The sequence below is a fragment of the Artibeus jamaicensis genome, unplaced genomic scaffold (genome assembly GCF_021234435.1).
Source record: "Artibeus jamaicensis isolate MK-2021 breed Jamaican fruit bat unplaced genomic scaffold, CSHL_Jam_final scaffold_1689, whole genome shotgun sequence".
Classification (NCBI taxonomy): Eukaryota; Metazoa; Chordata; class Mammalia; order Chiroptera; family Phyllostomidae; genus Artibeus; species Artibeus jamaicensis.
The window spans coordinates 3,279,643-3,307,234 of record NW_026522029.1 but is presented as its reverse complement, the minus strand read 5'-3'; the positions used below and the strand labels follow the sequence as shown (position 1 = coordinate 3,307,234).

Here is a 27,592-nt window from a genome sequence, read left to right as displayed (position 1 = left end):
AGTCCCAGAAGAGCTCCACGACGTACTGAGAAGGCCCCTTCGCGCGATGTTTCTGTCCCAGTTCCCTGAGATTTGGGGAGCCCAGTTCCGAAAACCTACCCGCGCCCACCGCGGACCTTCCGTGCCCTACAAAGCAGGGCGGTAACGCATGGCGGCGGAAGAACAGGCGCGGAAGGTCCACGGCCGCTGAGTCCCTGCTGGCCAGCCAGCCTGCGCGCCCCGCAGCGGCGCAGCCAGGGCCTCCCGGGATGTGGGCACGCGCGCTCCAGGCGCGGCGCCCTCCTGCCTGGAGCCCGTCAGGCCCCAGCGGGCGCGGCCAGGGCCTGGGGGGTGGGGTCTGGGGAGGGGGCGGAGCCTGGCTGGCGGCGGGTGTCAGGTTGCTCCGGTAACGGTGACGTATACGGGCGTGGGCGGGGCCAGCACGCAGGTTGCATATTTTAGGAAGTGAGGAGGAGGCGCGGGCCCGAGCAGCGGCGGGTCTGGAGCGCGGAGCAGTGGCGGTAGGAGGTAGACACGTGGCAGCAGCAGCGGTAGCAGCCCCGGCGGCGGCGGTGTCGGCCCGACCGCCGGCCGTCCTTCCTCCTTCCCGCCCCGCGGCCGCCCTCGCTCCGTCCTCGCTTCTCCCCCGGTCGCGCTTCCTCGGCCGGGAGCTGCTCTCTTCTTTTCTCTAATCTTCAAGTGGCAGGACCCGGCGCCGGGCGCAGACCACCGCCACCATGGGGAAGGGGGTGAGTGCCGAGAGACACGAGGCCCGGGGCGCGGGGAGCCTGGGAGGCCAGGGAGGAGGAGGGAGGGTAGGAAGTCTGGAGGAAGACCGCAGGCAGCCAGCGGGGGGCGGCGGCGGCGGAGGAGGAAGCGGCGCGGCACGGGCTGGCTGCGCGGCGAGGCTTAAAAGACGACGCACTTGGGAAATGCAGGCAGCGCAGCCACGGGGGACGGCGGGAGGGGGAGGGAGCGCGGACCCCGGAGAGGGGCTGGGGGCCCCGCGGTCAGAGCGCGCAGCGGCCCGCGGCTCCCGGAGGCCGCTCTCGGAGCCGCAGGGCCGGGAGGAGGGCGCTCGGAGAAGGAGTCGGCGGCCGGCGGCTTCCCCGAGCCCCCTTTCCTCCGCCCTCCGCCGGCCCTCGCCTGCAGTCTTTCGCCTTCCTCTTTCCCTCCGCCCTCCGTGCCCGGAGGCCGGGCGCGCTCCTCCCCTTCCCCTGAGGCGTTCTGCCGGGCCCCACGCCGGCTCCTGAGGTTCCCGCCGCGGCCCCCGGCGCGGACGGGGGCTTCCAACGCTGGGGGCGGCCTTGGGGTCCGAGGCTCCTTCTCCCGGAGGCGCCGGGCTTAGCCAGCTCCCTGAGGAGGCAGCCATCCTCCCCCAAAGGAGAAAACTGGCTTCCCCTCACTGCGGAGCCGGTCGTGCGGGCTGGTGCCAGCAAGGGTGTGTCTTCACCGCCCTAAGATGGCCTTTAAGGTATACTTTTGAGAGCTTGACTGAGAGACTTCGTAAACACAGGATGTGCCCCGAAGCAACTATCTCTGGGAGGGGTAGTTTTTGGATTATTGAGCCTGGAACGAGGACAGGCTGGCCCACCAGGGCTTCCGAGTACAATAAACCCGAAAAGGGACTGGAGGTGGTGGGCAGTAGGTGGTGGTGGTAGCAGTGCGGGGCCGAGCTAGAGCGGTTCCCGAAGGAAGGAGGGGGCTCATCTCTTTCCTACCTTTCTGTAACCTGGAGCTGTGATAACCTGTAGGCTGGACAGAGGACGGGGTCCCCGACCCCAACGGAGCCGAAGTCTAGTTGAGAAAAGTTAATACAAAGTAACCCCCAAGGTATCAATTCATGGGGTAAAATGACGAGGTCATGAGAATACTGGTAGGAGAGAAACCACTCTCTTATCTCCAGTGCCTGCACTTAGTAGGCCTTCGAGGCTTCTTAGGGCTCCTCAATGTGCAGTAAGCAGTGGGGGAAAGAGGAAGGGTGCATCGTGACCCTAAATGGGTTTTGAGGGAGGTGAATGAAAAGCTCTGAAGACCTGGTAAGGAGACGTGGGAATGATGCCCCGCTTGTCCCTTTGAAAACGACGAAGTGTGGAGGGCTGACCCAGGTCAAGTAGCTGAAGGCCCGGAGCTGAGTGCCAGCCTGTTACTCCCCACGGTGGAAACTGGGTTAGTGGCCTGTGTGTGCACCATACCAGGAAAACCTAGGTCATCCCTCTAAACAGGCTCTTTAAAGCTCATTCCTCTATCTCTAATCCCCTCAAATAAAAAAAGGTCTTTCCTGAGGCAGACATTACTGACTTGGGAGGGTGTGGAGATCATAGACAGGACCCGAGGCCTAGGAAGGTGAAGTGACTAGTTCAAGGTCAAATGGTTCATTAGTGACACACCAGATGTCCCTAATTCCTGAACAGCCTGCAGCCTCCCCAGCCTGAACGGGCACTCATTTCCTGACACTGCCTGACATGCAGAGCTCTCAGTCAGTCTACATGGGAAATTGGGGTGTTCGTGCTGCTGAAGGGATCAGGGAGGTGTCTGAGTAACTAAGTTGCATCCATGTATCTGTGTGTCTCTCTCATAACCACACATGAACAGCACTGGTGAAGACAGTGATACATCTCCATCATGGGGCTCAGCCAGGAAGCTGTATGGATCCTAGTAAGATGTCCAGTGGCTAGAGACACAAAATTGAATTACAGCTGATTAACACAAGATGGTGTGCTGCTGATTTTCTGGGCTGTATTTAGTATTTTGGATACTCTGATCATCTGAACATTGAACAGGTGTGTGTGTGATGGTTCTCCTTGGATAAAATTACCCTTTTATTTTTTACAAAAGGGGTAAATTTACCCCTTTTGTCCCCAGTGACTTACTGTGACAGTCCAAATGTTCAGAAGGATATTTTATGCTGAAATGTTGGGATTTTTCCACACGAGGATTAAAGTGTGGGTGGAGTGGTGACTAAAGCCCTGCTGATAATTGGTTAACCAGGAAGCCTGTGCTGGCAGCTAATTTTTAAGGTCATTGTTAATTTCTTCCCCTCCTCTTCCCACTACCATTGGGGGGTCTGTGTTTTGATGGTATTTCAGGTGATTTTATTTCTCCTTAAAAATCAAGTTCCTAAGCTTTTGGTAGGGAAATGAAAGAACAGCTGAATCATTCCTGGATGAAATAGGATTTTGTCCTTATTTTTTTTTTTTTCATATTGGGTGTTTTTGCCAGTGACTTGGCTTAAATCTGCAGCTAGGCCTTACCACCCACAACTAGTCAAAGGTACACGGAAACACTCTCTTCTCAAGTTCACAAAAGGTTGGGAGTGGGGGAGGTGAGGATGTCACCAGGTCCTTCACTGTTCTCCATTGTTTGAATATTAACTTAGTTACTTACCTAGAAAAGAAATCAGAGCCTGTGAGTAGTGATTTAAAGGGGAGGGGGGAAAGGTCCAGGTGAAGGTTACACAAGGGATACCCATGTCAGCAGAAATCCTGGTTGTATGGTAACATTATCAGCTGCCCTTTTGGAGTTCAACTGGAAGGTGTGACTAAATCTTCCCTGGCCGCTATGAAGCTAGTACTTTAGACTGAAAACACTGTTAAGGCAGAGTCCTCGGTGTGGAAAGGTGCCGAGGCCTGGCAGCCAGCGAGGGCAGCCCTGGGGCTTGGAGGCACTGGGAATGGAGACGGGGTCGGCTTGCGGCACACCCTCTACCTGGGACGTGTTCGGGGCGGGTGTGACAGCTCCCTGCTCTGGCTCTGTGTTCTTTCTATGCCCAGTTCTGGGGGTGTATCCTCTTTCGGTAACTTCGTGTTCGTGTTTGTAGTGTTCTCTGCTGCTGAGTTCCTAGCACGTCAGTGACTCACCTTTGGGAGGGAGGGTAGAGAAGGGGGGAGGTGGACCTCATAAATCAGACAATCTGATTGAGAGTAGGCTAAACCTGACAACCAAAAAAGAAAATAAAATGGAGGTTTTTTTTAAAAAAAAAAATCCAGTGAAATGTTTATCCAGGTTAAAGGCTAAAACTTAAATATACAGACCTCTGGAAGTGTTATTCCTCAATCGGGCATTTAAAAATAAAAAGGGAGCGAAACATTATGAAGCACTGTAGACTTGGTTCGCAGCCATGTCTTGCCCCAGAACTGTTCTAGATCACTCTTTGATTATTTTAGCAACAAATTAGCAGAGTGAGTTTCTGTGCAAATCAGGCTAGGTTTTAAATACATCCAAACTGAACAAAAAAGAGATAGGCTTTAGTGAAATTTTTGAAGGATATTTGTGTGGAAAAGTAAGATCGGTTTTATTCATTTAAAAACAAAAACGGGTTTAAGAAAAGCAGCCCGTAGGCAGAATAAGTTACCTGAGGACTGAAAACAGCCCTCTCCGCTCTGTGCAGACAGAGCGAGCGTAGGGCAGGTGTGAGCTGTGGTTGCCCTTGGGGCTCATAGTGGGCACAGAGAGGCCAGCTCTTCACCAGCTGTGGGTTTTCATGTTAGTCTTAAGCTCTTCCCCCCTGAAAAACATTAAGGTTTGAAAATAATGAGAAATACTCCTACTCTCCAGAGGAAAGCCAGTCGGAAGTGTCATTCGACATTGGCCTCCACCTGTTTCATAGCACCTACTCTCACTACAGGTCCAGGCCTATGCATTTTTAAAGCCTTTGTGAAAGTCCTGCAGAATAAAACCGGCTTTCCAGCCCCCCACAATGGGAAGGAGCGTGGACACTGCTGCGGTGCCTTCATCTAGCAGCCCGGGGCTCTGTGCCAGGCAACGGGCCCCAAGAAGAAACATGAGTGTCAGATCAGATGGGCTCACAGTAATCAGAGTGGCTGTGTTTGGACAGCAAAGCACTGGGCAGAATGCGCCCTCGTCCCTGCCAGAGCTGTCCAGTTCTGGGTGATGCTGAAAATGCATGTCCAGTAGGCAGTGACGTGAGGCAGTGAGGTCAAGAGAATTTCAGAATCCATTCACTGTTTGTTTGTTTTTTTTAAACTCCTTCCTTTCTACATTTTTGGAAGAGGAGAGTAACCAAGTCAGGTTTGAACTTTCTCATGTCGCCGGGAATTGCGTGTGTGAGAGGAAGTGTGTTCTTTGGCTGGAATCAGAGAGACTGTTCCCTGCATATGACTCACCTCATTAGTTGTGCTGAAATCTGCTGTCCGGAGTCCACAAGTTCTTCACATTTATTCGACTGCCGTTTGGAAGAGCAAATCCCGGCAGTGAGTGTGGAGCGCCCCCCACCCGCCCTGCAGTTTTTCTCTCTGGTTTCATCTGGGTCCCGAGCCAAGGGAATTTGGCCACTAGACCTCATTCCTTAGTTCCTTAGTTCACTTTACAACAAATTATATCTGAACATTAATTATCTCTGTATCTGGTTTCTTCAAACCCCATTTAGTAATAGCTATTAGATATCTTCTGTGGGTGCTCTGGCGATCGGAAAACTTGGTCCTCAGTGGCTGTACTCTGCCTTTGGGACTTGAGTTTGGGGGCCGGGAATCGGAGTGTGAGGTTGTGGGTCTGTGGTCACCGAGTGGGCCGAGCCCAGTGCCCAGGGGCACTTCCGGGATTAGCTCATGTGGTTCTGCTGCCCTCCTCTTGCTGCTTCCATGGTGCCATACTTGTTTTACCGTTTCAGCTCACATGACATTTCCCCAGGGCCTGGTGCTCCCTTTAACTTAAGCTCTTCAGCCGGGCAGCCGAGTGACTCTCTTGCCTACCTGTGGGAAGTGATCAGGGCTTCCTGGAAATTGATTCAGGCCACTGGCAACCCTCCTGCCAGTTGTCTCTGCCTCTCAAACTGGCACCACGGAAAAGGGTTGAGGACAGTGGCAGGTGGGTGGGGGGAACGGGCAGGTTTTAACTCCTAATGCCCCAGTGAAAAGCAAGTTAGTTTGCTGTGTTAGGAAAATAAAGCACGTGTTTGAAAGGGGATGCTTACACTTTGGATCAATATAAATCCAAAGTATATTGATTCTTTAGAAATTTTAGAATTCTTTTAAATCATGGCTGATATACCATCTGTTGCAGGTAGGGTGGGCTGGCAGGCTGGTTAAAAATGTACATGCAGGCAGATGGGGAGGGAAGGCCAAGCCTCTTTGACTTGGGGCTGAGGGAGCCCACGGGCTAGCGGGGACCATGCCCACTGCTGGCTGATGGGCTGCGGCCCGGGTTTGGAGGTGCTGAGCCAGGCTCACAGAGGACCCGCTGCTTTGGCCTACACGAGCCACTCCGGCAGTGAGGGGACTCTGAAGGCATGGTGGTCCCTCTGGTCACCTGTGCAGGAAACAGCTGTCCTTCCTTGTGGTAGGCGGGTTGGGGTAGGTGGCAGTGCGTGCTCTCCCCCAACTGGGCCATCTCGTCCTCAGGTACTTGGCTAGAAAATTCTGCATACGTAAATTAACTACTTAGTCAATGAGGGACAACTGGAGGTTTAATCAGCTGGGCGCGATCATTTCTTATGTGTTTTGTAAGTTTTAATTGAGATGAAATAAATAACTCAGTGAGATTTTTTTAGTAAGGTTTAAAAGGAATTTTCGTAGTAAGTGAAGAATGGCAATAATTTGCGGATTAAAACCAAGTTTTTACCTTTTTGTAGCACTTTGCAGAGTGCCTTTACATAAACAATCATGTTTGCTGATGATTGATGATGCATGATTGATGATGCCTGGTCCCCGGAAGATTGGGGCCTCACCACCTTTTCCAGACAGGAGGGGTGTCGTCCAGACGCTGCCTCGAGGTGACAGCCAGGTCACAGACCCCCCCCCCAAGTTCCCTGCTGAGGCGGAACTGGCCCAGTGAGGTTCAGAGGTGCCACTTCTGGGACCCTCTGGGCCAGCCTGGAAGTGGGCTGCACTGGGGGGGGCAGTTAACTTTAGCTGCCTGTGGCCCTTCTCACTGGTCCAGAATTTTGGTTTGTCGGTTTGGGAAACAGTGCAGTTTCTAGGTGTTTTGTTCTCAGATTTGACGGCAGCCCCTTGATTAATGAGACTGGCCCATCAGAATGCCTTTGCCAGATTCTTACATCATCACACCAAGGGTCACTCCCATTTTGGGGGTGAGGAGACCACAGCCAGCTGGTCAAGGCCCTGTAGCTGACATAGGCCGAGTTGGAACGACTTGGGGATGAACTTAAAGCACTCTCAGATGGGGTGGACAGCCCAGCTTCTCAATGGGGGTGCTTTCTCAGCTGGAATTTCGGAAGTCTGAAGAACTCCGAGCTCCCTGCTGACCCAGGGAGTTGTGCTGATGGATGGGGGACAGTGGCCAGAATGTCCATCGTGCACGAAGTTGAGAGAGGCCAAGCCCTGTTGGAGGCAGGTGGCCGAGCCGCGAATGAAGGCTTGGGGAGCAGCTTCGGCTTAGGCAACAGTGACTAACCTGTGGGAGGGAACCTTCCCTCCTGACCCTCTGCGCATTTTTTTGTGTCTGTTGACAATTTGGAGCCAGTCTTCTGTGCCTGTCATATCTGTCCCCACTCCACCCCCTCTCGGTTGTTATTTGCTGAAGAGGAGGAAGGGGTAGGGGTGCCTCACTCATCCTAAGGGTTCCATTTATGTTCTTTAATGAGGGAACCTTCTTACATGGCTTGACCTTGGCTCCTCATGAGAAGGAGGAGGAGGAGCTTCCCCTCTCCTGGGTCCCTTTCCCACAACCCAGATCAAATGGCAGCAAAGTCGGGAGCGTGAATCCTTGACAAGATGGAATCCCTGGGACTCACAGGACTGAGAAATGACCCGTTTTGAGTTGGGTCACACTGGGCAAGCCCCTGCCCTTGTTGTGACCTCCTACTTCCTAAATTAGAATGGAAAAAAAAAACCCAGAGCCAACTTCTTCATTTTCACTAGTGGCCCTTTTGAGATGGGTGTAACATTGAGCTGCCATCGTGCCTTCCTTAGAGACATCACAGTGCCCCACGGGGTGCCCTGCCCTGGAGCAGGGAGGGAGTGGGAACTGGTCACCCCAGTCCCTGGAGGGAGTGGGAGAGGTGCACTGAGTTTGCTGCTTGAAAAAGTAGGAATTCTGTGCCTAGGGAGGCCACTGTACTTACCAGGGCCCCCCTCCCCTTGCATGACCTTCGTTCTTACAAGATGCTTTTAAGAGAAAGAATTATTGAGCTCTTATCTCACCCATTCTTCACCCTGTGCTCCTGTCCCACCCCCAAACACACACATACACAGAAATTATTCTGCTTTGAAGCTGTAATGATTGAGGTTGATAGGGGCTTAAGTACTATTTGTTTCCCATAAAGATAAGCGACTTTCAAACTATTATTTTACTTGTAGGGAAGAACTGAGTTGTGTAAGCTACCTGGTCTTCTGGACGAACGTTTCTTAGTGAAACGTCTTGAAGGGAAGAAAAGAAACCTCAGGTTACTGCTTCCCATATCTCTTTCACAAATGCCTTTATTTCAGACGGTGCCTCATGTGGCGCGAATTGATGAAGGGGCGGAGTATTCGGGAATCTCCTTCTCAGCTACCCTGTAGCCCTTGGGAACTGCGGGCAAGATACCGTATTTACTTTGTAAAGGGGGTTGAAACGTGGGTGTGCGTCCAGGGCCTCGCTGCTCCAGTCATCCGCTCCTGCCTCTGTGTGGGGTGGAAAATAGGGAAGGACTGCTAATGACCAGGCACGCTGATGGCGAGGTAGAGGGACTTTAACTCCGATCTTCATACATTTGAGTGAAGTATATTTTAATGACATTCCACTTGCTTAAAGAGAATTTGTGAGCTGTGTTTTGAAAATCAATACAAACTTGACCACACAGCCTTAGAACTCCCTAGTCAGTGGCTTTAAAATAATTTGTCAGCGTGTGCTTTCCCGTTACACGCGTGAAGAAGATACCGTTTTAGACGGGGGCTCCTCTCTGGTGGAAGCCTTGTCCTTTGCGTCCGTCCGTCTGCCTGCTCTCAGCTGGCACCGGGGGCTGTGTGCACAGAGGACTAACCCGGGCAGTTGCTCCATCGTGGAGGGAATGTCAGGAATGCTGGCTATCTTTAGACCTGCTTCGTTCTTAACAGATAAGGCCGAAACTACAGAACTGCCCTCTCCATTGGAAGGCGCTCGGAGTTGAGGGGCACTGCGGCTGTGACCGCAGAGGCTGACCTACAGTGTGAGTGACAGGCGCCTCTGCCGGTGGGCAGCGCCAGCTCGTTTGGGGTGGGGTTTCGCTGCAGAGTCTTCAGAGCGTATCTTAAAGTCCATGTGAATATTGTGCTTACTTTTGACAGTATCAGCTATAACTGAAACTTGCTCTAGTTTTGTAGTATATTGTCAGCACAGTAGCTGGTCAGTTACATCCAAAAGTTCAAAATTAGTAAGAGAGAGCCACAGAATAATAATAGCAGCAGAGATCATCCATTTAAGAACATTATGATACCTCCTTCCTTTGCCCTTCTTAAGTGGCGGTCATGGTGCCTGGGGGGGCGGGGGGAGCGTGCGGGCCTTTGCTCTGTGACCGAGCTTTGCAGCCCCGAGCTCTGGCTCTGTGCAGATGAGCTGAAGCATTTTAAATGGGGTGGGAGAGTGGAACAATCCAACTTTAAACTATAGAATCAACACTTGCTCTCAGAATTGTTCCAGTTTCCAGGAGGCGTAGGTGGATCCTGTGAGTTCTGTGATAATGCACATGCTTTTCCTGCATCCTGCTTATGTCAAAACATTTCCAGCGACTTTCATTTGGGGTTGTTTTTCCAGGCCAGGAGTTGGGGCGGGGACCCCTTTTTCTGCTCTTTCATTTAAAGAGTTTTAAGGACCCTTAGGCTGACTTTTTAATGAGTAGTCCTTATGTGAGCCCTAAAAATATTTACATTTGATACCTAATGACTTCTTTGCCAAGCTAAGAATTGAAGTAAAAGTAACTGGTATTTGGACATGTAGTGTCATTGAGTCCTCTCCACAACACTAAATACAAGTAAGCTTATTGTCATGTGCACCCTGTAGGAGAAGGTTGAAACTGAGACTTAGTGACTGGGTCCACAGCTGGGAAGTGGGAGAGCCCAGGTTTTAAAGTCCGGTCTGTCTGATTCGGGGTGCAAAGGCAGAAGTTCTAGGTCAGTAGTGTAAAGATGGCTTCATCGTTAGCGATTTTGAGAGCACAGCCCTCTCCGTCCGCGTTCACCCCGTGGGGGAGAGCACAGGGCCCTTCTGAGGCCCGTGTGGAGACTCTCCCGCCAGTGTTCTTGCCCTGGGGGCCGACGGTGGTGTGTCTGGCGCTTATGGCGTCAGCATTAGTACTGGGTTGCTTTGCTCCAGGTGTGGCACAAACACACACATTTCCATCAGGGTTTTCCCAGTGAATATTCGGAATGACGACTGTCCTAAAGACGGCCGGAATCCCCTGCTCCCAATGTTAGGTTTCCAGATGCTTTCTATAACTAACTGTGTCTTCACCCTGTTCTCCCGTAGGTCGGACGTGATAAGTATGAGCCTGCAGCCGTTTCAGAGCATGGCAACAAGAAAAAGGTCAAGAAAGAAAGGGATATAGATGAACTGAAGAAAGAAGTTTCTATGGTGAGTGCGAGGAGGAGGAGGATCGCTTCTGCTTTCCTCCTAAGGAGTAATCGTGTCCGACTTTTCGAGTGCGTAGTCCCCTCCGCCGCAGTCGGAGACTTGTTTATCTTCCATAAAGTGGTCATTGCACTTGGACAGAGCTTACCAGATCACAGGAGTTAATAAGGAGAGAGTTCGCGTTAAAAGTTGTCTGAAGGCTGGAAAACTTACTCCCCCACCCTGGCTATCATAACCAGAGGAGCTGTGGCCCGCGTGGCGGGCCCTTGGCTTTGGGACCTTCCTCTCCAAGCTCTCCAGCCGCCACGCCGTCTGTTGGGAATCTGCCTGGTTATCAGAGGAGGCGGGGGAGGGTTTCCTTGCTCGCCCCCCGAGACTGGTGAGGCCGCTGGTGATGCAGGGCAGGCCTGCGCCGTGGGAGCTCCCCAGTGGGTCGCCCCGTGGCTGCTGGGCCACGAGGCAGCAGTGAGAGGTATTCCAGCGCCTGCACTGAAGAAACACTTGTTTACTGAGCCTAATGGTAGTGATAATGCTTTTTTTTTAAAATCTTTTTTAGTAGTACAGTGTTTAATGGTTCGTTTGTTTCTGCTTTTCCTCAGGATGACCATAAACTTAGCCTTGACGAACTTCATCGCAAATATGGAACAGACTTGAACCGAGTATGTTTATTTGAAACATTTTTATACAGAATCTATTTCCCCTGTCACGTTTCCCCCCATCGCAGGCCAAGCCTTGGGGACTCCAGGAAGAGCGTGGCGACAGCCACCACCTGGGTGTCTGCACAGAGCTTGGTCTTTTATGTGCTTTTTAAAAAGATTATTTCCCATGAAACTTCGGAAGGGCTCGTTATGTCCCCCATTTTACAGTCGGTGAGATCCGGTAAACAGGTGCACCGGGGTTTGAGACTTACGAGCGCCACAGCCAGGGTCACCCCAGCCTTGCCACGACGGATCTGCCCTTGACTCCCCTCCACGCGGTGAACTGAGCCTCCGGCCATTCAAACTGGGGCGCGCCTCCAGCTAGCTCCCTGAAGTAGGGCAGAACCTTGCTCTTTTATTCGAAGGCTTTTTTTCCCCACACACAATTCAGAGAAATCTTTCAGTAAAGCAGGTGTTCCCTCAATAAATGATTGAGTTCTGAGGAGGCGCGGGCCGGCCTGGGTGCTGAGCCCCGAGGCGCGGGCCACTGGCACTGTGGGGCGGGCCCAGGGTGTGTCCCGTGGGCCCCGAAGCCTGAGTCTTCACGAGGTTCCTGTGAAGTGTGTTCTCTGTGACCCTGAGTCAGAGTGCTCAGATGCTGTGGATCTGTCTCCTTACTTGTAGAGTGAGATTAGCTGATTCCTGAAATGGGCTGTCGTGTGAAGTTAGTGTGCTTTGACTGGAAGCACTGGACTCGGTGCCCGGCCCGCAGATGTGCTCAGGCGTCCCGCCCGTGGTGCTTTCTGTTCTGCCTCGGGTCACGCTGTGCATTTGAGGCAGAGAAGGGAGGGTCCTGAACAGAAAGGGGAACTTGTCCTTTTCCCTTACTGCTTGGTTTTTATCTCACCATGCTCCCCAGTTAATGTAGATACTAAAAATCACATGAACCTAAACTGGTAGTATTGACAGGCACCTCGGTCAACGTGGTGTCTCTTTTCCTGACTCGGCATTTTGACAGTGTGAAAGTGTCCACGTTTTCCCTTGTGTTCGGGGCCTGTGTCTCCTGTCCGCTGTCAGTGAATCTGGGTGTCAAGGCCAGTGTAGAAAGTGGGGTGGACCCGTCCAGTGAATACTTCACAAACCACAGGGGCCCTGGGGGGAGGGGCAGCTAAGATGTGCCCGTATGGGAGCCCTCCCCTACCAGACCATTGTTTTAATATCCAGAGAATAGAGTTCTGTGCTTAAAACTGGGTTGTTAACCCAGTCATAGGTTGGGTTCCTGCAGAGGTTTTATTTTTCTCCTTCGATGTTTATACAGGGCTTTTTTTCCCCTTCCCTGACAAATTCAATATACAGAAAATTCAGAGCTTAAACTTAGTTTGCAAAATCAGGTCAATTAATTAAAATAGGCAGCATTTTGGTAAAGGTGCAGTTTGCCATGAATCCCTTATCTATACCTTAGAAGAGGCCAGACTGGATTCAAATTTGGCCATGGATCAGGTTTAGAAGCAATTTCTGACTGGGTGACGAGGGTCCCTAAGGAAACATGAGCCGGCACTGGGGACTGTCGCCAGAATTGGTCCGGTTTCTCCCCGGCTTCCGAAACGCTTCCCTCCTAAATCCTCTAATGCAGCTTTCCCGCCATTGGGCGGGTGCGTTACCCTGTGAAGTGCTGGAGCCGTTTGTCTTCTTTATGTCCCTCTGCTTCTCAGGGCCTGACCAGCGCTCGTGCTGCTGAAATCCTGGCCCGTGACGGCCCCAACGCCCTCACCCCCCCTCCTACCACCCCTGAGTGGGTCAAGTTCTGTCGGCAGCTGTTCGGGGGATTCTCCATGTTACTGTGGATTGGAGCGATTCTTTGTTTCTTGGCTTACGGCATCCGGGCTGCCATGGGAGAAGAGTCTGATAACGATAACGTGAGTCTCTGTTCTTCTTTTGGATTATTGTGTACGCATAGGCATCCCCTCGGTATTTGCTGCCCATTTACCTTCAGTTACAGACGCCATCTGTCTGCAAGGGAGGGTTTCCTGGCTCCCAGAGACTGAGGATCCCTGGCAGGCGTGGAGCCTCTTGGTGGTGTCTCGTTTCTTGATGGTTTTTAGTGCGGGGGGGGGGGGCGGGGGGAGTAGTGTCCGCAGCTGTTGCCTTCAGCACCCATGTGTCCGTTCTTCGACCGAGGCTTCTCTTCTTCCCATCCTGTGGGTGGGTGCCTTCTCCCGACGGCCGTGCTCCCGCACGTTGCTGCTCAGAACAGGCAGCTCTGCTCCGGTCCTGGCCTCGGGCGGCTGCTTTTAATACGGGCCCGTACACCTGTCCAGAAGTTCGGTCGCCATTTTTCCATAGTCACAAGTTTTTCCAGAAATGTCTTTGTTTTAATAAAGCAGGAGAAAATAACTAATCTAGAACATTTCCCAAAGTCTTGCCGGCCAGGTATCTGTGCGATTCCATTTTGGACTCTCCTGGACCTGGTCCTCAGAGAGAGATGGAGACACAAGTTCTGTATTTCTGAAGCCTTGGTCTCTGTTAAAGATCTGTTTTGATGCTGTCAAAAATGAACTGACTGTCCTCAGTGCTGTGCCCAGAGCCCCGCCGCCCTAACCTGTGTGTCCCCTCCCAGCTGTACCTCGGTGTGGTGCTTTCCGCCGTTGTCATCATCACTGGTTGCTTCTCCTACTACCAAGAAGCCAAAAGTTCAAAGATCATGGAATCCTTCAAGAACATGGTTCCACAGGTATCTGCTCGTTTGTCCTGCCCCCTCGGGTGACTTGACAACCTCAAGAATGCAAATGAGTGTGAATGAAGTTCAGGTTTTCCCAGGAGGTCATGACTCCCTCAGCAAGGGGGCTGCCTTCACCTCCGACCCCAAAGCAAACCTTTCCTGACAGCCCAGAGCTCAGCTGTCCTCCTCTGAAGGGGCACACGGGACAGGAAGGAGAGGATGGTCTCTCAGCTCACTGATGAGCAAGCTTTTGCACGTTGCACAAATAAAAAGATTCATGATATTTTTATTGGTACACATAAAAATTGTTCCTACTTTGTGATGCATTCAGTTAATTGGGAGTACAGATCATTTTTGCTTGATTTTGTGTGTGTTTGGATGGACACTACCTGCTTGTTGGTGTCTATTTTTGTCTGACTTAATGGCGTGAACTCTTCCCCTTCTCAAGCAAGCCCTGGTGATTCGAAATGGTGAGAAAATGAGCATAAATGCAGAGGAGGTTGTCGTCGGGGATTTGGTGGAAGTGAAAGGCGGAGACCGGGTCCCTGCTGACCTCAGGATCATATCTGCGAACGGCTGCAAGGTGGGTCGGCGTGGAGCCTCCGCCGTTCGGGCTGCAGGAGCCGAGCACCCGTGCCGAGGCCAGTGCGCTCACGCCGACACTCACTCCTTTTCTGCCCGACAGGTGGATAACTCCTCGCTCACCGGTGAATCAGAACCCCAGACCAGGTCTCCGGATTTCACAAATGAAAACCCCCTGGAGACGAGGAACATCGCCTTCTTTTCAACCAACTGTGTTGAAGGTAGACCGTTTGAGGGCATGATTCGGCACAGCACGGCATTAGTCTTAGTCATAGTAACAAAAACCAGAAGAGCCATAGACACGATTTCTCGTTTTATTGACTCCGCATCTGACCACTTCGGTCAAGCACAGAGCAGAAGCGGCTCCCCTGCCGGCAGGGAACCCGGGGAAGTGTGCGGCCGGCTTCCTCCTCCTCCGCTCCAGCCCCTCCGGTGGCTGCGCCCCTCTGCTTGGCAGCAGGAGCCACTCCTGCCAGTGGAGGAAGTCCCTCTGCCAAAGGCTCTTCGGTTTAAAACCAACGCCCAGGAGCTGGCCCTTCCTGTGTGTCTGCGTTTTCCTTTTTAACCACGCCGGGTAGCTGCACGCCCTGTGGCTTCTTAGTTAAAGTTTGGTGCGAACCCCTCTCTCCGCTTTCAGGCACCGCCCGCGGCATTGTCGTGTACACCGGGGACCGCACCGTGATGGGGAGAATCGCCACGCTGGCTTCGGGGCTGGAAGGTGGCCAGACTCCCATTGCTGCAGAGATCGAACATTTTATCCACATCATCACGGGGGTGGCTGTGTTTCTGGGGGTGTCCTTCTTCATCCTTTCGCTGATCCTCGAATACACCTGGCTTGAGGCCGTCATCTTCCTCATCGGTATCATTGTAGCCAATGTGCCTGAAGGTTTGCTGGCCACGGTGACGGTAAGAGGCCGGGGGAAGTGCTGCTCACTCAGGGCTGACTCGGGTCATCTTGCATGTGTGGAAGACTCATCCAGTCCCCTCTCCTGGGGGGCCCCAGCTTGTGTTTCATTGTGTGTGTGTGTATATGGAGATTTTCCTCAGAGCCCCGTGGGAGGGTCAGGCCATGGGAAGATCTCAGTGCTGGGACGTGGAAGGTGGGCGTCCACAAGCGCGAACTTCACTCCTGTGTTACCACAGAATCCAGAACAGCACAGCAGAGAAAGGGGAACTTGGGTTGGGTGGGGGACACTGAATGTGCTAAGTCCTGGGTTTCCACTTGTCTTAGTGTAGCGCTGATTCGGGAGGGAGAGGCCCCTATACGTGGAACCGGTACTGTTTTTCGAGACTTCAGAGGGAGATCGTGGAGTCGGTTTTAGATAAACTTCTCAGTGAGGGTGTAGCTGGAGCTGGCCCAGTGCTCGCCCCAGCCCGGCTGAGTGGGGGGTGATCTGGTGTTCACGCCTTCCAGGTGTGTCTGACCCTCACTGCCAAACGCATGGCGAGGAAAAACTGCTTAGTGAAGAACTTGGAAGCCGTGGAGACCCTGGGGTCCACCTCCACCATCTGCTCGGACAAGACTGGGACTCTGACCCAGAACCGGATGACGGTGGCCCACATGTGGTTCGACAATCAGATCCACGAAGCGGACACGACAGAGAATCAGAGCGGTGAGGCCCGAGACCGCGTTTTTTTTTTTTTTTTTTTTAATTAGTCATTTGAGAAGGAGGCGAGGGTGTAGGTTTCTCACGTTTTTTTTGGCATGTTACTAGAAAAACTGCATTTGCCATACAGTTGTGGTTGAGAAGTCCCCAAAACCGGCTCGTTTCATTAATTGGACAGTGAGGTGTGTGTTTCTGTTTCAATGGGACGTGGGTCCGAAGCTAATGCAGCATTTTCCTGTCCTGACTCCCTCAGGGGTCTCGTTCGACAAGTCTTCGGCCACCTGGCTCGCCCTGTCCAAGATCGCGGGTCTCTGCAACAGGGCCGTGTTCCAGGCCAACCAGGAAAACCTGCCCATCCTCAAGGTGCGCCTCTTCGCCCCAGGCTTGGGGGGCTGTGGGGGGGCAGTACCACACAAGGGCCACCGTGCCAGCGTTTCTTTCTTTTTTTTTAAGATTTTATTTATTTATCTTTAGAGGGGAAGGGAAAGAGAGAGGGTGAGAAACATCAATGTATGGTTGCCTTTCATGCATCCCCTGCTGGGAATTGGCCTGCAGGGAACTGGTCTGCAACCCAGGCATCTGCCCTGACTGGGAATCGAACCGCGATTGTCTGGTTCACAGGCCTGTGCTCAATCCACTGAGCTACACCAGCCAGGGCTGCCAGCGTTTCTTTCAAACAGCACATGACCTCGGTGGCCTGGAAATCCAGGCCTCATAGGACACGGGTGGTCCATGTGATGACGCTGTGCGGTGTGTGACTTGGGTGGCCTGGAGACCCCGGGGTGTTCATGGTACCCGCAGTCCACGCAGTTTGACGGGGAAAGCAGGTCTGCAGTGAAAAAAAACGACCAAAGAGGGGCAGGGGCAGGCGGGAGGCAGTCTTCAGACAAAACCTAGTAAATGAAACCCCGAGTCACTACTTGTCTGCGCCCAGCAGGTGGGGCGGGGGCTCCTTGTGTGGTTCCATAAGCCCGTTTGCCTGTTAGGACACAGTGGATTCCAGTAAATCCCTTAAGCCATTTATTTTCTTAAAATAGCTCAGCTATTTCTCTTATCTTATTTGTTCTTAGCTTGCTTACTAATGGTGCAAAAATAAGCTGGGCCTCGTGAGGCCTCAGTGTGCTGCCCAGTGAAGACAGTGTCAGAAAGGCCACGAGCTGTACCGGGTCCTTGGGGACGAGGAGGAGCCGAGGTCGGCCCTGGGCCTGGCTTGTCCTCGGCCAGGCTGCCTGTGGTAGCTCTGGGTAGAGACACGACTGTCAGAGAGAGAGTGACTGAGGTGGCTTCTGTCGTGCCAATAGGGCTGGCTCCTTCATTCTCTCAAGGAGGCCCTGTTGTCATCAGTCCCAGGAGGCTCTTGTTATCTTGGGATCAACCCTGAGATGCCAGCCTTGTGTTTTCCCTGCCTCAGAGAAGTTGTTCTCTAGGCTGCGAGCACAGGGCCTCGTGAGCATCAAATCTTTCCTGAAGTCAGAGCCCCAGAAAGGTTATCTGGAGACATGTTCTAGGTATTTCAGGGTTGGGACCACGTTAATGGCATTGTAAGTGTGTGTGACCTGAAGCGTGGATTTTAACTGCAGCCCTGGCTGATGATAAGTCTGTTGCAGCTGGTAATGCCTTCCTGTTCGTGTCCTCCAGGCCCAGATAGGTTTCCATGATTATGTTTAGACTATAAAGTCCTCGGCTCTGCCCTTGGCCCAGACAGTTTGTTCCCAGTGCTGAGAATTTAAGGCATTTTCTTGTAAATTGTGGGGTGATGAAGAGGGCTGTAAACATTTACTTTCTCACTAGGTATTTTCAGATTCATGACCAGAAATGTGTGTCTGGGAATAGTGTTGGCTTTGAGACTTCTTACAAGGGGAAGACAAAAAAATAGGCTAAAATAGGTTAGAAGGGTGTGTTTTGCTTCTCCCAAGAGCAGGTGACACCTTCAGATAGATGCCCTTCTTTGACTTGAGGCTGATGTGGAGTCGGGGAGGGAGAGAGGGGTTGGCTGCTGAAGGGGGTGGGGGGTCCTGTCAGCCCCTGTCCTGACCTCTGAGAGTGGAATGCATTCCTGGTCGTTCTCCCCAACCTGCAGCGGTGGCTCGGCGCAGCGCCGTGGGGGAAACTAACAGATGTCACCTCCGTTCACAGCGGGCTGTGGCGGGCGATGCTTCCGAGTCGGCGCTCCTGAAGTGCATTGAGCTCTGCTGCGGCTCCGTGAAGGAGATGAGAGAGAGATACGCCAAGATCGTCGAGATCCCCTTCAACTCCACCAACAAGTACCAGGTTTGAAGAGCGGGGTACGGGGGGCCGGGGGGCACAGGTCAGAGGGGAAGGAAGGAGGAGTGCCAGCGGAAGGACCAGTCTCCCTTCGGGAATTTCGCAGGCACAAATGCTTTCTAAAAAGGAGCTGTTTGGAGTTTTTTATGAAAGATTTAACTTTCAATTTCACCCTAGACTATCTGCAGAAAATCCTAATTTATTTGCATATCAGTAGGATAAATGAAGTCTCCTTTGAAATGTTTTCTCCCAGAAAGTTCTGGGTACCAGCATGGTCAGGCATTTACGAATGTAGTACGTCACTGTGCTGGGGTTTTCCATAGAATTCACAATATGTGACAAGGTCTGAGGCACTTCCCAGTTCAGACCTGAGGCGCCTTGGTCTTTTGCGTAACAAACGCTCACTGGCTCGGGAGGCCGGGTGTTCCTCCACGGACCGCCACACCCACTCACATCCAGATGGGCCTTTCCAGTTGTCCATCCATAAGAACCCCAACACGTCGGAGCCCCGACACCTGCTGGTGATGAAAGGTGCCCCGGAGAGGATCCTGGACCGCTGCAGCTCCATCCTGCTCCACGGCAAGGAGCAGCCCCTGGACGAGGAGATGAAGGACGCCTTCCAGAACGCCTACCTGGAGCTGGGCGGCCTGGGAGAGCGCGTGCTCGGTACGTGGGGCCCCTGGGGACAAAGCGAGTCGCCACATGAGGTCTGGGGCCTGTGAGCCTCCGGAGCAGCCCTCCCACTTCTTCACTTGCCCCTGGTGTTGTGGGAACAGCAGGTGCCCGAGAATGTCTGGTGTACTGGACCACGGGCAGCAGTCTCCTGCCAGTCCGCTCCTGACTCACACTCAGACCTTTGTCTCCCACTGGTTCGTTCTCTTTGCCAAAAACACCCTGGGAGGGTGGGAGGAGAGTTTTATTATCCATCTAACCTTTCTGTTCTATCCATGGTCTGTAAACTTAGTGAAATTAAAATTAATTCCTAGGGCATTTAGAATAAGCCATTTCCTGGCGGCCACAGAATGGCTGTGCGTTTGCATGGGATCCTGGGTTGTCAGCTCGTAAATGGGACGAACAGTCAGCTGTTGGCCTGGGTCGCACTGTTAGCCACTGTGGAGTACAGGTGCTTTTCCCCGCCGTGCATTGTGGTTGGGAAGGCGGCTTTTGCGAGGTGCCCTAGGTTGACAGGTAGCTCAGCTTAGACAAGTTCGGACTGCTTGCCTGGTGCCCAGACGCTCGTTCACACCTGCTGCCTTTCCACACAAGGGGTCTGTGCCTCTGTCCCGCTGGAAGGTCGCTCTGTACTCTTAAGTCCTTTGTGTTTCTCCACCTCCATCCTCCTCCCCGAAGTAGATGCAGCCTGTCTCCCCCGAACCCACATGGCACCATAGAGCACGTGAAAGCATGTCGTAACTATCAGACATCACCGATAGGAGGGGAGTGCCTTCAGTGCCGGGACTAGACCCCTTGGGCAGCACACGTCTGCTCTGCGTTCGTCCTCTACGCGGCCATCGCCGTGGCCTGCACCGGAGCTCAGTGTGACGTATTCTCCATAAATGAACAGTGAGCAGAGTCGTGGCCTCAGTTTTTCCAGAGAGGGCAGCTGAGACAAGTAATTACACAGTAGGCCAAATCTAAGAACAGAGTGGGCAGGTCTGAAGCCCCAGATCCCGGCACTCGGAATTCACGCGTTGTCCTCCTCTCCACACTGAGTTCCTCTTCCTATGAGTCTGGTCTGCCTTTTGCTAGTTGTTTGCTTTAAATGACTGTACTGTTTGTGTGTGTTGAACAAAGCCGTCTAGACCATTAAAGATACCAAGAACAAACATTCAGCAAAAGGTAGACTCCGTGGGCAGCGGGCTGCTGTCCTGCCACAGCCTCCGTCCCAGGGCCTCACGGGCTGCCCGCTGTCCCTTTGCAGGCTTCTGCCACTTCTACCTGCCGGACGACCAGTTCCCCGAAGGGTTCCAGTTCGACACGGACGACGTGAACTTCCCCGTGGAGAACCTCTGCTTTGTCGGGCTCATCTCCATGATTGACCCTCCACGGGCTGCTGTCCCCGACGCCGTGGGCAAGTGCCGCAGCGCTGGCATTAAGGTAGGCCCAGCCTGCCTCCCCGGCGTCACCGCCACCCCTTCATGCCTGGGGGCACCCTGCTTGGAGAGGCTGCCCCTGGGGAGCCCCCTGGCCAGCTGGTTCTCTCCCCCGGAGCATTCCGTCTCAAAGACTTTCGTTTCCTCCAGAAAAAAACCAAATGGTGCTAAAATTGGTAGAAACAGATGAAAGGGCTTTAATAATTCTTTTTGGGGAAAGGCATGAGCAAAAGAAAGCAGAAGGCTTTGAAATGCTTACCTTCTGAGTGTCTTCTGGGGGGTGTTACTGTTCAGACGTCCCAGTCCTGGGTGGCCCGACCAGCCGTCCTTGATGTTTTCGTGAATCACGCTGCCCTGAAAAACTAAAAATGACCCCCCCCCCCCCCCACTGAATATATTCTTCTAAATGTAATTGTTGGGTCAGAAAGAGTAGGAACAACTTGGAATTCTTACTGCATCCTGCTCTCCCCCCCAGATTGGGCCCTTCTGGGGATGTCGGCCAGGCCCCTGTGGCTCCGTTGCCCTGCAGTCCCAGCAGCACCAGATTTCTGTTTGTTTCCACCGGTCTGGGTGCATTTGAATAGTTTTATGTGAATATGGGAAAGGAAAACTATTGTACATCCTATGTAATCATGTACCAAGATAAAGCCTGGGTTCTGGCTTGGTATTTTCTTTCTGTGGACACGTGTTTGATTTTCCCAGTAGAATCACCTTCAACAGTAAGGTTTTCCAACCTACAGATCCTTCAAAGGTTGTGGCTTAGCAGCCTCATTCAGTATATTGTCTTGTTCCTCGTTGCAGGTCATCATGGTCACTGGAGACCATCCGATCACAGCCAAAGCCATTGCGAAAGGCGTGGGCATCATCTCAGAGGGCAACGAGACCGTGGAGGACATTGCTGCTCGCCTCAACATCCCAGTAAACCAGGTGAACCCCAGGTAAGGCAGGGAGCTCAGAGCCATCGTCGTCGGCCTCAGATGTGCAAACAGTGGGGGGTGGAAGACCGTCAGCCAGGTTCTGCAGGGTCTGCTCTGAATAGGGAACACTCCTCCAGTTCTGAAAAGCAACCTCAGCGAGTCATAGCAGCCAACTCTTAGGCGGTGCTTACTGTTCTAAGCACTTGATACTGTGACCTGTAAGGTAGGTGTAAGTCCCACTTTGCAGGGCGGGGCAGCTGAGGTTCAGCTGGGCCGAGCTCACAGCAGTCTGGCGTCTGATTTTGCTGTCACCCACTGGGCACACTACCAAGTACCTTGTTGTCTCCAGGTCCCGACTGAATAAATAAAATGGGGACGGTACAATTGCCCAGGTACTTTTTTTAGGACAAGAAAGGAAAATTCTGGCAGTAAATTAAAACAGATGTGGAGACAAATTTGTTTTTCCTGTTTTATTCGGGTGTAGGGGTTAGGGAAGGGCTTCGTCTTCCATCAGCTCCTGTCTAAAGCTTGGTCCTCCTGTATTTCATAAACACAGGACAGGGACATGCCAGGCGGGGCTGCCCCGCAGGTTGTTGGGAGTCCTGAACGAGATAACACTATACATGGAGATACTTTGTAACCCACAAAATACTGGATACTAGCTGTCACCTGATGGGGGAAATCCCCTCCGGCTCTGTGTCATTTACAAAATGTTCTGCATCACGTGACAACATCCCCACTTGGGGATAAGTGTCGCACTGGTGAAGTGGTGGGTGACCTTTTTGTCCTCGGTCCTGATCCTAGAGATGCCAAGGCCTGCGTGATCCATGGAGGTGACCTGAAGGACATGAACTCCGAGCAGCTGGATGACATTCTGAAGTACCACACGGAGATCGTGTTTGCCAGGACCTCTCCTCAGCAGAAGCTCATCATCGTAGAAGGCTGCCAGAGGCAGGTCAGTGCGGGCTGGGCCGGGCGGCGCCGGGCACAGAGGAGAGGGGCCTCGGTGATGGTTTAGCAGAGACATGCGCTGCACTGTGCCCCGAGTCCGAGTCTCTTCAGACTCTGAGTCTACCCTGGCGACGGAAGGGCCAGGAGAAGTGCCCTAGAAGAGCCCTGGGTGCGGGCGGGGCATGAGAGCAGGGGGGGTTTGGAATGCCATTCACCCAAACCGAGACTGGGAGTAGCCCTCGTTGAAAGGAGGTGATGCTCTAGGCTGTCCTGCCTCCAGTCTGCGGTCCGTAGCAGCTTCTCGGCCCAGGCGCCTCTGGGACAAAAGCAGCTTTTCTCGGCCCAGGCGGCCGTGGGACAAAAGCAGTGTCTGAGGAGGAGAGGCAGGTGGGGGCACGCACCTAGCTGGCTTGTCTCGGACCCCGTGGTTGCCAGCGCGCACCCCTTCTCTCCGGCAGGGTGCTATCGTGGCTGTGACTGGTGATGGGGTAAATGACTCCCCGGCTTTGAAGAAGGCGGACATTGGGGTTGCCATGGGGATAGCTGGCTCGGACGTGTCGAAGCAAGCTGCTGACATGATTCTCCTAGACGACAACTTTGCTTCCATTGTGACTGGAGTAGAGGAAGGTGGGGGCACACTGAAGGTGTTCAGGAGAAACCCCCCGCTGCCGCCGGCTGTGTCCATTCCTGCACGGTGGGGGGTGGGGGTGGTCTCCCTCCTGGAGCTCAGCAGTGGAACGTCTTGCTCTCTCAGGTCGTCTGATCTTCGATAACTTGAAGAAATCCATTGCCTACACCCTAACCAGTAATATTCCAGAGATCACTCCCTTCCTGATATTTATTATTGCCAACATTCCACTACCACTGGGGACCGTCACCATCCTCTGCATCGACTTGGGCACGGACATGGTGAGTGTCACAGTGTCCAGACAGCCCAGTGCTGCGCCCCCAGGGTCCACGTGACCGCCGTTAGGAAGAGAGGCTCTCGGGAGCGGCACCCAGTGTCAGAGAGCCAGTGGTGTTCTCAGGGCGACTGTCAGCTCCCACTGGACGGGTCTCATTTTGCTGTGTTTTGGTGGGTGGGGGGGGGGGGGGGGGGGGTGCTGTGACAGTTCATGGTATGAAGAACGGGGTTTTAAAGGGAGGGCGAGGGTTTTATAACAAAAGGTCACAGTGTCAGTGTCCCGGTTTTTGGTCATTTTAAATCCCTTCCTCCCCAGGTCCCTGCCATCTCCCTGGCTTATGAGCAGGCTGAGAGCGACATCATGAAGAGACAGCCCAGAAACCCCAAAACGGACAAGCTGGTGAACGAGCGGCTGATCAGCATGGCCTACGGGCAGATTGGTGAGCGGCACGCGGCACCGAGCAGGGAGCCGGCAAGTTGGCAGTGTCTCTGGTGGGGGCACCACCTCAGACATCTGAGACTTCAGCTCTGGGGTCAGCTGTGACGTAGGGCGAGACTGGGCGTGTCTTGTAGTTCTCCTCCACGAGAGAAGAAACCTGAGCTGGCCACCCGGCCAGTGGTATATGGGAACTGCGGTCCAGACTGAGCTCTGCACAGGGCCGAGCTCTGCCTGAGAGCGAGGCTGCCGCCCACCCCCGAGCCTGCTGGAACGCTGGGCCCAGTACTGGGGAACTGTGTTACCTCGTGGGCTGTTGTCTGGGGTACACAGTGTCCGTCACTAGCTTGAATAGGGATAGGCTTAGAGAAATTACGTGGGTTTAAAGGTTTGTCTGGTCGGTCACCACCCAATGGTGACCCTGCACCCTACCCCTGGTGCTTGGTCTCCGCCCACCAGGGGAGCCTGACCAACTAATGCGAGCTCTAGGTGTTGGGCAGTGAAAAGGCCTTTGGTCTGGATCCTCTGCCTAGTCCCTGTGGGGGCACCTGGCGAAGCCGCCATGAGCCCCTTGTTGTGGATTCATGGGCTGCCTCGCTGTGACCCTGCGGGGAAAACAGGACAGGTGAGTTGGTTAGGAAGATGGGGCTCGGATTCATGGAATAGTTGCCGACAACAGCCTCTCAGCTGGTAGCCCATCCCGGTTCTGCCAGGAAGACCTGATTTTGAGCAGAAGGACATCTAGGTCCAGAGCGCGGGGTGAAATTTTGTCTGAGGCACTTAGGGGTGAGGCCAGTCTGGGTGCTGGGGAGAAGGGCCCTGGGTGCGCTGCCTTCGTTATTGCCCCAGTGGCTGGTAGAGGCTGCAGCTTTTGAGAGATGGGGGAAGTCAGTTTTTAAGAGATTAAAAAGTAGGGAAGTGGTTTTTCTCCTCAAGGGTCATTCATGCCTGGAATGAGGATCAGGTCATAGCCGAGGGTTTTGAAGAGTAGGGCCCATGTGTCTTATCCCTTTAAGCTCTAAAAAGGTGACTCAGAGTGGAGGGGGCATTGGGCAAGGAGTGTGCCTGGGGTCCTCCATCCCACTGGTCACAGCAGGCAGCACCCCGAGCCTTCACGAACCAGTGACAGAGCCCGCCCTCCCAGGCCCGCCACAGCAGGCAGAGTGTGGGTGCCTCACACCGGGCTCCCACACTAAAGTCGCTGTCGGTCCACCCTCTCAGGGATGATCCAGGCCCTTGGGGGGTTCTTCACTTACTTTGTGATCCTGGCTGAGAATGGCTTCCTCCCGATCCACCTGCTGGGCCTCCGAGTGGACTGGGATGACCGCTGGGTCAACGACGTGGAGGACAGCTACGGGCAGCAGTGGGTGAGTGAGGTTCTGACCGGCTTCTCCCGTCTCGGCCAGTGGCCGCTGGCCGCCCAGCCCGCGGCCCGGGGGTGAAGCGTCAGGCTCAGCTTTCTCTGCCTCCGCGTCTCAGACCTACGAGCAGAGGAAGATCGTGGAGTTCACCTGCCACACGGCCTTCTTCGTCAGCATCGTGGTGGTGCAGTGGGCCGACCTGGTCATCTGCAAGACCAGGAGGAACTCAGTCTTCCAGCAGGGGATGAAGTGAGTGGCGGGCAGTCCGGGGTCCTGACGCCTTTCCAAACCCTTTGCCCAAAGCCCAGCACCCAGCCGGTGGCAAGGGTCTGGGAGTGTAGTTTGGGGGGCAAAGTAGGAGGCAAGGTGTCGTTTCCTAGGTTTTAAGTCTCCTCTCTCCCTTGATCTTAGGAACAAGATCTTAATATTTGGCCTCTTCGAAGAGACGGCCCTCGCTGCTTTCCTTTCCTACTGCCCTGGAATGGGCGTCGCCCTGCGGATGTACCCTCTCAAGTGAGTTGCCCTCTTCCCGCTCCTCGAGATGCGCCTCAGCAGCTCTGATTTTCAGACCTGGGGGGTGCCGTGTGTGGGAGCTCCTCTGGGCGGAGAGTTGGGAAAGGCCGGGTCGTCAGTAAATCAGACTAGCAAACGCAGGGGCGGTGAGTCTGCGGTGCTCGGGTTGGGCCTCAGACAGCAACCAGCTCCCGTGCCTGGGAGCTCCCTCGCTCACCTGCTGCTTCCAGCACTGAGACCCCTCCTCCCCTGGGACCAGCCAGTCCTTTTTAGAGGCTGACTAGGGTCTCCTGGAGTGAGGGCACCCAGATTCACATCTTGATGTGGCTTAAACCATGACTTTGCACTTCTGATAAACTTGAACTTTCACATACGGGTTTACCACAAACTCCAGTCGCTTTTTGAAACTCTGAGAGTGTTTGGTGGTGTCTGCTCACCGGTTGAGCTTAAGCAGCTGCAGTTTGATTAAAATAAGAAAAGCCACCGAGTGTAGGACCCACACGACACCAGCTTGTGACTCAGAACACCAGTCTCCTGTCCCGCTCAGCCGTCTGGGCGGCCTGTTGCCGTCACCTCCCCCACTGACGTCCTTCGTGTCAGGAGCGTGCAGGGCCAGCCAGGGTCAGTCCCCTGCCTGTGTGTCTGCTAAGGCTGGTTTCCCAGGTGCTCTGGCCCTCCCGGGTGTGTGCCGCTGCGCCTCCTCTGTGGCCTTACTCGTTTGTCATTGCCGCTGCCCGCACATGGCGGGAGGAAGCCAAGCCCCAGTGAGTTCCAGCATCTGGGGCCACTGTTCACTGAGCCCAGGCTAGGTGAACGAGAGCTTTCTGAAAGGCTGACAAGAAATGTCACTAAAGCAGGGGCAGGCCTCAGGACATCTGGCTCTGAGGATTTGCTCTTGGCAGACTCTGTACAGTTTGGAAGGTGGTTTAGTGACTCTGGTGCCTGAGTCAGGTGAGGACACCACTGGCTGCTGTGGAGGACACACAGGACAGTCCCCTGCCTCCAGCTCAGGACTGTGGCTGCAGCCCCTGGGCTTCCTCGGGTCTCTGATCTGTAGGGGCTCCTTTATCTTCGAAGCTCATCACACAGAGGACTTGGGCTTCTTAAGTACTTTGTAGAAGGAAGAAATGTCCAGTCATCAAAATCCAGGGATTGTCACCCAAAAAGTCTAAACGTGCCTTGTAAACTGCTGCTTTTGGAAACCAGACTGAGGGTGGCTGGGGGGTCCCATGTGAAGTGCGGAGTCTGCGTCCTCCTGGCGTGCAGAGCCGCAGGAGTCTCGTGTCCGGGCAGCTGCGTGCGTCCCGTGAAGTCAGTGCCTGGCTCTCTTCCAGACCTACCTGGTGGTTCTGTGCCTTCCCCTACTCTCTGCTCATCTTCGTGTACGACGAAGTCAGGAAACTCATCATCAGGCGAAGCCCTGGAGGTAAAGTAGAGGCCTGGTCAGTCTGGGTGGAGGGCAGGGCTGTGGGCTTCCATTGTGCCTCCCGTGACGTGCCCTTCTGTGCCCCCCGCCCCCGACAGGCTAAGGCTGTCAGACCTACGGACCGCAGTCACGGTCCCATCCCTAGAATCCAATCTCAGGGTTTTAGTACCCATCAAACAAACCAAACCTGCTGCAGTGGAAACTTTGTCGGAATCTAAACCATCTTCCAGTTAACACAATGCTCCTAAAAAGGCTTCGAAAAGCACAGTTGAGGTCCCTTGTCAGGTGGGGGGACTAGAGCGAGGAGGACTCACTGCAGCCCGCCCCGTCCCCCTCTGCTGCCCGCAGGCTGGGTGGAGAAGGAGACCTACTACTAGAGCCCGTCCTGCACGCCGTGGAGCGACACGCCACACTCTGCACCCCTCACCCGCCCCCCTCTGTGTACTTCAGTCTTGGAGTTTGGAGCTCCACCCTGGTAGGAAAGCACCGAAGCATGTGGGGGAAGCGAGACGTCCTGGAATGAAGCATGTAGCTGTGGGGGGAGGGGGGAGGGCTGCCTGACAAACATCCGTCTGCGGGAATGACAGCGGGGAAGGTTTTTATGTGCCTTTTTGTTTTTGTAAAAAGGAAATCATGGAAAGACTGAAAGAATACATTTTATATCTGGATTTTTACAAATAAAGATGGCTATTATAATGGAA

The 27,592-nt window shown here is 53.7% G+C and overlaps 1 protein-coding gene across 1 annotated transcript; it reads left to right on the top strand.

Annotated features, from left to right (window-relative positions):
• Nucleotides 1-451: 451 nt before the first annotated feature.
• On the top strand, nt 452-27,592 carry ATP1A1 (ATPase Na+/K+ transporting subunit alpha 1). The gene is made up of 23 exons (XM_037135071.2): nt 452-728; nt 10,378-10,482; nt 11,079-11,138; nt 12,830-13,033; nt 13,735-13,848; nt 14,285-14,419; nt 14,522-14,639; nt 15,056-15,324; nt 15,833-16,031; nt 16,279-16,388; nt 18,162-18,296; nt 18,764-18,956; nt 20,212-20,387; nt 21,185-21,321; nt 22,105-22,255; nt 22,710-22,878; nt 23,006-23,160; nt 23,472-23,595; nt 24,813-24,958; nt 25,071-25,201; nt 25,364-25,465; nt 26,800-26,891; nt 27,240-27,592. The coding sequence occupies exons 1-23, from the start codon at nt 717-719 to the stop codon at nt 27,266-27,268; spliced, it is 3,066 nt and encodes a 1,021-aa protein (XP_036990966.1). The 5' UTR covers nt 452-716; the 3' UTR covers nt 27,269-27,592.

Bases quoted from the DNA above. Each gene is read 5' to 3' on its own strand.
- ATP1A1 (XM_037135071.2), top strand. The intron at 14,420-14,521 runs GTGGGTCGGCGT...TCTGCCCGACAG, and splicing joins TATCTGCGAACGGCTGCAAG to GTGGATAACTCCTCGCTCAC. The intron at 18,957-20,211 runs GTACGTGGGGCC...GTCCCTTTGCAG, and splicing joins CCTGGGAGAGCGCGTGCTCG to GCTTCTGCCACTTCTACCTG.